The following is a 10,154-nucleotide window of genomic DNA, read 5'->3' as shown; positions in this document are numbered from 1 at the left end:
CATTTTATTGTGTTACACCATGAAACCAAAATGGATCAGAACTTTTTGCAAAAATAGAATCAGCTATTTTCTCTAAATGAATTACAAAAATAAAACAGGAATCAACTGATTGCATATATATTCACCCCCTACACTAGGACAGAAACTGAACAAGCTGTGGTGCAACCAATTATCTTCAGGAGTCACATAATTATTTGAATGGCATCCACCTATTTGCAATTAAGGTGTTTCACATGATTCCAGGTTAAATACACCTGTCTCTGGGAGGTCCCACAGTTGGTTAGTACCATTCCATAAACTACACCATTAAGATGAAAGGACATTCAAAGCATACAAAACCTAAATAAGGTTCCTGAAAAGCAACAGTCTGGGTTAGGATATAAAACCATTTCCCAGGCATTGAATACCCCCTGGAGCCCAGTGAAGTCTATTATTAAGAAATGGAGAATATATGAATCTGTCTGACCTCAAATACTGACAAAAAATTTATAAAAGTATCCAGTTGAGAGGGGAACTAGTTATGAAGGACACCAAGAGGCTGATGGGAACTCTAAAGGAGTATTTTTTATGATGCATTAATTCTTGTAAGGTGACACTGGATTTATATCGGGAAATATTTGTAAGGAAAAACTGAAATATATTGCTTACAAAAATAAATATGCTCACACGCTCCCATTACTTCCAAACACTGTGTTTATAGCTACCAGTACATCAAGTTATGATTGTTTTAAAGAAACCTATACCACTGATTATAGTTTGGCTTGGCCCAAAGATGTATTTTGGGGCAAGTAACCAACTAACATCAAGTAGAAAATAGTTTAATTCTCCTTTAAGTAGCTAACAATAAAAGAATGGCATCCACAAACTTAGCTAAGCCACAACAATGTTTGATTATAGAGAAAAAATATGTTAGATTTATTAATTTTGTATAACAAAACGTTGTAGTTGCTACATTTAGTCAAACCGAACAAAACGGAGACAGCTTCCTGAAATTGTCTGATAGAAATTCTGTTTCTAAGTTAAGAAATTGCTTGTATCATTAGCCCAGATTTCTCTGGTCTCAGTAGTGACTCCCTCAGGCTGCTTGGGTGCCAGCTTTGTGGTATGGTATGCCATCTTTTTATTGTTAGCTACTTAAAGGAGAAAGCAGAATGGCCTGGCACAGAGGCCTAAGGGGTATGGATTACAAACACAACTGGATATGAAACAGTAAGTGGAGGGAGATAAAGGCGTAAAAAAAGAAAATTGTTGTCATTAAACAGACTCATGCCCAAAGCATAACTCACAGGAGCAATTAAGGTTAAGTGCACATTGGTCGATGTTCCCCCTTGCCGGCTTAAGGATTCAAAACAGTGACCTTTCACCCTCTCGAACCAAAAACCTACCTGCTGACCAGTCGGGAAGTGTGGGCCTGTCATCTGCTTTCTTTGCTATCTATAGCCTCTAGGAAGAGGATGCAGTCGGGCAAGATGCAGGCAGTGGCACATCCCACTAATGGACCAGACACATTATGTTCATTCTGGAATACTGAATCCACTGAATATTTTATCCTTCTTTCCGTAAGGAACAGGGATGAAGAGGAAACAGCATGTCTCTTAAAATGTTACAGACCAGATAAAGAACGACAGACCAGAGAGACAGAGACAAATGGTCCAGAGACAGACCAAAGACAGACCGGATACAGACAGACAGATTAGATACAGACAGACAGACAGAAAGAGGGTGGGAATGGATGAATATTGTGTACTGTACCAGCAGTGAGTGTCCAACGCCCAAGAAACAAGATCACTGTTTGACAAATATATAAACAACCATCTAATTGAAATTTTACAGTCCAAATTTCCAATCCATTGTTAATCACAAAAACGACGTATTTATAAACAATGTACCTAGTGCAACCTATGTCCTGCTCCGGTGTCCTGTTCCTGTGTCCTGTTCCTTTGTACTGTTCCTGTGTCCTATATCCTGTGTCCTATATCCTGTTCATGTGTCCTATGTCCTGTTCCTGTGTCCTATGTCCTGTTCCTGTGTCCTGTACGTTTGTCCTGTTCCTGTGTCCTATATCCTGTTCCTGTGTCCTGTACGTTTGTCCTGTTCCTGTGTCCTGTACGTTTGTCCTGTTCCTGTGTCCTATATCCTGTTCCTGTGGCCTGTTCCTTTGTCCCTGTCAGTCTAGTCTTCAGCACCTGAAGAAACAACTGGCTTCTATGATGAGGGGTTTACAGCAGGATGTCATCATCATCATTGGGAAGTCAGTGTTGATTGGCCACAGAGAGCCGTCAACTATGTCACCTCTAATCAATGAACCCACACTGCTACAATTAATGAATAATTAACCGGTTGCACAGTAGGTCACAGAGTTCTTTAAAACAACTTGTGTGGAAAACATAATACATTTTATACATAGGTCAGAATTATCTCTAGAATGATGCATGAAAAAGAGATTGACAGTGGTCCCAGGCAGTGAAGTGGAATAACACTGCATCACAGGGTTGCTGTGACCCAGGTTCTGATCTGGTCGCGGCACACTGGCCGTGCCTCAGAGTCCTGCAGGGGGGAGTGGTAATTGTCTGAGGATTGACGGGAAGTGCCATTTCCAGTGGTATCTCTTCACTTAGCTTGGGCCCTTTTGGGCCAAACACTGCCTTCTGCAATTGGATGCTGGAGTTCCTGATGTGTCACGAGGCAGGTGTTGAGTGTTGGCAACAGTACATCGGACACACTCACCCTCCACGCAGAAGACCCTGGGGATTTGCGTGCCAGTGTTAATTTAGGCAGAGTTTTTTATTTAGGCTAGTTATACTCATTTTGACAAAAAAATATCTCAGTTTATATATATCATTTGCAAAATGTAATTAGCCAGTGGAAAATGTGTACGTGGAAAACGCTTTTGTTCCTCACTCTGAAAAAGGTGCATTGGTCTCTTAATTTCTTCCGGAGCTGTGTATTGGGACGATGCGCATTCAGATGTCTTTTGATGACATCTGAAAGCGCGTCACGAAACCAGAAAAGGTACTAGGCAAGCCTTGTTCTGCCTTGTCCGCCATTAGAAGGGATGAATGTTGTTGTGTCTTTATCCCCTACGCTGTTTAAACAGTGTGGGTGCACGTGATACGTGTGTAGAGATGTGGTGTTTGTTTATTTGCATTGTCAAACCAATTGGTTCAAACTCCACGGTTCCCTACATTAGACAACATCCAGACCAACAACAGGTATCACAGGATCACTACACTACATTCAACACATAAAATTAGAAAGAGATTACTGTAGGTGGTTTGCTAATAGCTTTACAGTACCTATAATGAAAACAATGACTTGAATAACTCCATGGCTGGTTCCTTTCTTGGACAGTTGAATAGCTAACCACCATGCCATTTGAACTAAGCTATGTAAATTGAAAACAAGAGCAATAGGAACAAATACTAATTTGTTTGGTCCGTGGCGAGGATCAAACCCTGGTGGTGTCTCTAACCACTATGCTATGTTGGGAATGGCTAGCTAATAGGTCTACAGTACCTATAATGAAATATAATATACATACAATTTCTTATATTTCATAAATAGGCAGTTGAATAGCTAACCGCCATATGAACTACACAATGTAAATCGGAAACCAGAGCAATATGTTCGTCGCCGGTGCGGTTCCTCCATCCCAATATAACGCACATGTCTAGTCTATTCTGAACAAAACCTAATACCTTTATTTGGTCCATGGCGAGGATGGAACCCCTTTCGTCTGCGTGACAGTCCGCATCTCTAACCATTACGCTATCTAACGGCAGGCAGGCAGGCAGGCAAAAAAAGGGAAGCTCTCTTTCCAAAATCCTCCTATTCAGCTATAGTAGTCACATAACAAAGAGAGATTTTCCAGAAAAGAGTTCTGGAGTAGTTTTAGAACTTTTTTGATTTCTAAACCAGTAGATGGTTGACAAAAATTATACACATTTATATCATAGACACCATAATGGGATATAGGCATCATCTATATATCTCTGTGTCCCTCTGCTGCTAGAGTACAGTATTGCATGACATCGAGTTGACATTATTTAGAAAATAACAGGGCGGATGGTGTCCTGGGGACCTCCTCCCTGACCTGGATCAGGGCATCAGTGAGCTCCTGGACAGTCTGTGGTGCTACTTGGCTTCACCAGATGCACCGATGCATAATGTCCCAGAGGTTCTCAATTGGATTCGGGGCTGAGGAACGTGAGGGCCAGTCAATGGCATCAATGCCTTCATCATCCAGGAACTGCCTACACATTCTGGCCACATGAAGCCGGGCATTGTTCGACACCAGGAGGAACCCAGGGCCCACTGCACCAGCATAAGGTCTTACAATGGGTCTGAGGATTTCATCCCAGTTACTAACAGCAGTCAGGGTACCGTTGGCTAGCACGTGGAGGTCTGTGCGACCATCTAAGGATACGCCTCCCCAGACCATCAATGACCCACTACCAAACTGGTCATGCTGGATGATGTTGCAGGTGGCATAAACGTACACCACGGCATCTCCAGACCTTTTCACGTCTGTCACATGTGCTCAGTGTGAACCTGCAAAGAGAACCTGTGAAAAGAACGGGATTCCAATGGCTCCTGCCTATTCTGGTGTTCTCTGGCGAATGCCAATCGAGCGGCATGGTGCTGGGCTGTGAGCACAGTTTGGGATTTATCTGTTAACTCTTGTGTAACCCATGAATGGATGAGAGACAATATAGATTTCATATAGAAATGAAATGACATTTAGGCTGTCGTTTGTGCTTGTATTTACGAAGGGGTGGGGAAGCGCGGCAAACCATGGACTCAGTGGTGACTAGTGGTACTGCAACCAGCTTTCCGAGCCCAAAAAGTCAATTCCAGTACAACCTTCTGTAGAGCAGTCCATTCTTTTTAATTCCCAAAGAGATTTTGTGTAACTCATCCTGTAAAAAATTTTTCCCATGAATTCTCCTTAAAGTACATTTCTTTCAACACTCACAGACAAGTTAGTATTCAGCAGAAGAGAAAGCAAATTTTAAAAGCTTAAGATGCCAGACTGTGTTGCTGTCAACTGCACCAATCATTTGAACTTGCAGCAGCCGAGGAATCAGGGTTTTATGGGTTTGTAGTTTTGATTTTGTGTATGATGTATGATTTTTTCAAGATGCAGGTCAATCGAGAAACTGTTGTAACGGAAGCTATTTTACAGTACCGTAACGACATCAGCTAGCTTGAATGTCTAAATAAAGATCTGTCTGCCTTTTGCTTTGCTTATTTGCTATGATGTATATTGTATAGTCATAATTATAGCTAAAATCTTAGGTAAATTGATTTGGAGCCCCCCCCCCACATCCTCTCAACTTCATGGCCACTCTTGGCCTCTACCTTGACACAGCGAGTGGGCTACTAACCAAGACAGGCCTTTCTTTGGTCATTTCTTCATAATACTCGAACAACCACCTATGTGTGTGTGTTTTTGCCCATCATATCTAACCCTGCTCTTTCACAGCTTAGTGTATGCATCCAGGTGTGACTGGAACATTGAGTGTGTATTTAACCATACATTATCCTCTAGTGTGAATGTTATGTGCAACTAGATGTGCCATGTTTTGATAACGTTTCTTATATTCAGGTGAAAAGAGTGACTATTCTCCCCCATACCTCTCTGGTGTTGCATCTATAGTTGTTTGTTAGGTCCTCCAGTGTGTTCATCCCTCGCATGTTCTGAGCAGAAACGATGAGAAGCTCGACAAACTGTAATAGTATAGTCAGCATATTATTAGTTACATTTGGTCTCTACATTTAGGTATTTAACCTCTTTGAGGCTGCGGCCAAGGCCGAGTCAAGAGATCTTCCGATGCTCAGGGTTATTCTTGCTTGCTGTGCCTTTCATACACGCTTTTCTGGAAGCTACTGGGATGTTTTTACAACCCTGTTTCCAAAAATGTTGGGATGCTGTGTAAAATAAAAATAAAAACAGAATGCAATGATGTGAAAATAATTTAAACCCTATATTTAATAGAAAATAGTACAAAAAAAAAAACATATCAAATGTTGAAACTGAGACATTATTTAGTTTTGGGGAAAATATATGCCCATTTAGAATTTTATGCCAGCAACGGGTTTGAAAAAATTTGGGCATGTTCACATGTTTATAGAAAGCGTACCCACTTCAATGCATTATGTATAATGGTAACATTTTACTCTAAATGCTTTTCATACTGTACATAATAATTACAGCTCTGTGTATTTCCCTACCCAGCTGTTTCTAGAAACACTGTCCTGGAGCTCGGGGCTAATGACAAACGTAAATATTGTATGTATTGCAAAAAGGTGTTTTACACAGGCAATGCATACAAAACAAACAAAAACGATGGCCTACGTAACAGCTTTGATGTCACTAGGCCTTGTTTGCATTGTTTAGTTTACTAAACCTTACAAGCAACTATCACGAAGAAGGAAAATTGGACGTGTAATATTGGTTTGGTTGTCAGTCCTAAGATGTTTCATTTATGTAATCGCCAATCAACTACATGACAAATGCAACGTCAAGGCGACCTGAATGCTCCCCTGAAAGCAATTTATTTGGACCAGGTGTCACCTCTTAAATTAACATACTGGGCACTCTCAGGGGCTATATGAGTAGCAGAAATACAACAGCGCTTCCTTTGAGTAGAAACAGCGAACAGCAGAGTCTCGAAGTCATATGCGACTATTTACAGGAGACAATGAACGGGGTAGACCACGTAACGTGCTCGGTTCCTCGACAACAGCTCTTCAACTGCAGCCACGGTGATTGCGGGGCGACGTTCACACGCGAGTGGCGTTTGAAAGAGCATGCCACCGTGCACACAGGAGCGGTAAATATGAAGTATACGGCTAATATATTAGTAATTGTTGTACGTACGCTTCTTTCCACCAATCACCTGACCCATTTGCCTAAGCGTTACTTAATTTGGAATTTGCTAAGAGAAAGACTTGTTAATTTATCTTCGTCCGGACCAAAACCTAATGTGGATAGTGCACAAACCTAAGATTAACCTCGGACTCATTAAGATTGTAAACTATAACCCAGTTGGTTCTTGACTTTGTTTCCCCCCAGCGACCTCATCAATGCAAAGTGGCAGATTGTGGTCGTCGTTTCACACGGAAATCTCACTTGAGCCGACACACACTTGGACACACTGGGTTTAAGAAATTCATGTAATGAGAATTTTACCAATACGTCTATTGCATGGCCATAGTTTATATTTAAGTAAACTCACTGCCGTCTGAATTTCCTTCCAAAAGATGCACTTTTGTGAGTTGTAAGAAGAGTTTCTTCAACCCGGACAATTTGAAGAGGCACGTCCATTACGCTCACGGAGAGAAAGACAAATACTTCAAGGTTAGTCCACTAGATGGCGCCATATACCTACTTTGCAATTTATGATGGCTAATATTGCCTTTTAGTGGCCGTTTCACAGCCCTTGCCATTTTGTTAAATGAAATTGCTTTTTGCTATTAATATCGAACAATTTCCCTTGTCCATCCACTCAATGTGCTAAATGTTAATCAAAATTGATTGGTTCAATTACCCCGATTTGCAGTGCAATTTCGCAAATTGTTTATTGACATTCAAGAAACGACGGATGTATAAATTACATTTGAAGGAGCACGGAGCATCGTCTAACTTCAAGTAAGTCATTGTTTGACAGTCAAGAGGCCTTAAGCCACACTCCATGTATGAGATGCATGTCACAGACTAATGCTTCAGTTGTCCTTGATTTCCTCTTCAGGTGTTCAAGGACGGGGTGTTCCCAAATGTTTGACACCCATGTCGCTCGCAAAGCCCACGAGAAAAAACATGCAGGTCTTAGCCGGTTTCATATTGCTGTAATGTTTTTAGTCTAAAGCCACCAAAAGGTACTTCCTGTGACTGTATTTCATTCTGCAGGATACCGATGCCCAAAGCCTGATTGTAAGTATTTTGCCCACACCTGGGGGAAGATGTGCAAGCACATGGCTACACATCCAGGTAAGCAGCCCCACCCCAAACCATGTAGTTGGCTCTATTGCTCAGTACCACAGTAACACTAAGTCCACCTGGCACTAATCGCAAAAGGCTGGAACCTCAGTGTAGTTTCACTTGAGTTGTTGCTGAAAGCTGTTGGTAGCCTATAGAATTTAAGGTTTGCTGATCCTAATGTTTAGCTCCAAGATGCCCTCCTTGTCGGTGTGTGTGTGTGTGTGTGTGGGGGGAGGTGGCGATTCAAGTGATGTTTGCCCTCCCCTTTGTCCCTTCAGCCACATTTACCTGTAAGCTGTGCCAGAAAGAGTTCAAGCGTGTGGACTTGCTGCGTCGGCACAAGCGAACACACGCCCTGCAGAAGCCTGTCCTGCTGTGCCCCAACACCGACTGCCAGGCCTACTTCTCCACCACCTTCAACCTGCAGCACCACATCCGCAAGGCCCACCTGCAGCTCCTCAAGTACAGCTGCTACTTCCCCGGCTGCCCCCGGTCCTTCGCCATGCGGGTACGTGCAGCGCCTGGCGTCCCATTCCTGGGCCAAACCCTGTACGTTGTGATTGAGTTGCCCTCACACCAGCGCATCTGATCTGGTTTGTCAAGCCTGGGGATGTACCCCGGGTATAGATGTCAGACCCCCCCCAGTCCGATGTGTTGATCCTGATAAGTGATAGGAATATTCCAACATTCCAGAGGGTGTTGACTAGACCCTGGCCACAAACCCCTCATGTCCTTTATCCTGGGTGCCGGTGCAGCCCGTTAAGCTTGTTTGCTGGCCTTTCTGGCTGTTTTGGAATGATAGTGGTTCAGTGTTGGTTCTATCATCATGACGCGCATTTCTTTTGGTCACAGGAGAGCCTAAGCAGACATCTTATTGGCCACGATCCAGATGCCCGAACCAAGAAGGTAACCCCCCCCCCCCCCCTAGTGGGCCTTGGCATGAATTCCTGTCTCGCTGGCTTGTTCATAATTACATCTATAAACAATGGTGAACAGCGCCACTAAACATTGAACACTTCAGCTGAACTTTCCCTGCATTCTGTTTGTCTAGTCGAAGCGCCGTCGGTCCAAGAAGAGCTGGCAGAAGCGTCTAGAACGCAACCACAAGCTCCCTCTGGTGGAGGAGGATCTTCGGCGCCTCTTCGCCCTGCGCATGAGGGTGTCTCGCCGTGCCAAGGTTGAGGCCAACCTCTCTGGCCTCTTCAACGAGCGCAAGATCCCACACTTTGTGGACGCAGAGGTCAACTTGCGTGACCTCTTCAGCATCAAACCCCCTCAAGAACCGGCGCAGTGTCCTGTTGCGGTGTAGCTGGGGGTCATCGTGGTCAAAGGTTGTAAGGTCAAATCACGGAGCTTGTAGTACAATGTTGAACCATGTGGAAGTATAATTCTAAATACCAGAAGTCTCTAGGTTGTAATTTTGTTGATCTTTGAGTCATTAATGCATTTCATTATGTTTATTTTCTTTATTCATCACAAGGTACTTGTGTGCGTGCGTACGCTATTGTCCAGATGCCTGGCTTTGCATGGCGTTGTCCCCTTTTCAAAGCTGTTATCTTGGTTGTCAATGGCTAACCAGCCCTCTACACTGGCCACATTCCAAGCCCACAATTGCTCTGCCATTTTTGTTGGTCTTTTCTGTTTAATGCTATTGAGTTAACAATGTCGTCAATGGTACTGAAGATAATTGGGTCTTATTCTTTTCCTGTATAAAAGTGCTTAAGTTTATCCTCTGCCTAACCAGAGCTGACCCAATAATAAATTGATATCACCTCAAGAAGTTGCCTTAATGTATAGGGCTGGGGGATATGATTGTGCTACTTACAATACTCTAGTTAATCACTAGTGATCTGTTGGTGTGAGCTCCAACCCGGTTTCAGTCAGCATAGAATTAGACTACAGCACTTCAATAAAGCCGTATAACCCTGTTGGTCTTGCACATTTTTGGAACTGTACAATCCCCTTGTGTGTAGGTGCTTCTGTTATATAGATTCCGTTTCCCCACAGTCAGTGTCTTTCAAAATGTAGGCTCAGTGGTTCTCTCCAGGTGTCTGATGTCAAATGGAGCAGATTTAGGTATGTCATGGATGTTGTGACTTATTGTTCACCATAACACCAATTTAGATGTGACCTAGGTGTAAGCTGTCTACCTGGTCTTGCTGTCACCAGG

The 10,154-nt window shown here is 43.0% G+C and overlaps 1 protein-coding gene across 1 annotated transcript; it reads left to right on the top strand.

Moving 5' to 3' along the window:
- Positions 1-6,636: 6,636 nt before the first annotated feature.
- On the top strand, positions 6,637-9,912 carry si:dkey-208k4.2 (C2H2-type zinc finger protein). Its single transcript, XM_013136015.3, has 9 exons — positions 6,637-6,836; positions 7,079-7,179; positions 7,267-7,363; positions 7,566-7,654; positions 7,755-7,828; positions 7,913-7,993; positions 8,263-8,492; positions 8,837-8,890; positions 9,036-9,912. Exons 1-9 carry the CDS (start codon positions 6,705-6,707, stop codon positions 9,291-9,293), a joined length of 1,116 nt encoding a protein of 371 aa, XP_012991469.2. The 5' UTR covers positions 6,637-6,704; the 3' UTR covers positions 9,294-9,912.
- The last annotated feature ends 242 nt before the right edge of the window (positions 9,913-10,154 follow it).

Source organism: Esox lucius, chromosome 11 (genome assembly GCF_011004845.1).
Source record: "Esox lucius isolate fEsoLuc1 chromosome 11, fEsoLuc1.pri, whole genome shotgun sequence".
NCBI lineage: Eukaryota > Metazoa > Chordata > Actinopteri > Esociformes > Esocidae > Esox > Esox lucius.
The sequence above is the reverse complement of the archived record's forward strand: the minus strand, read 5'-3'. Positions and strand labels throughout refer to the sequence as shown.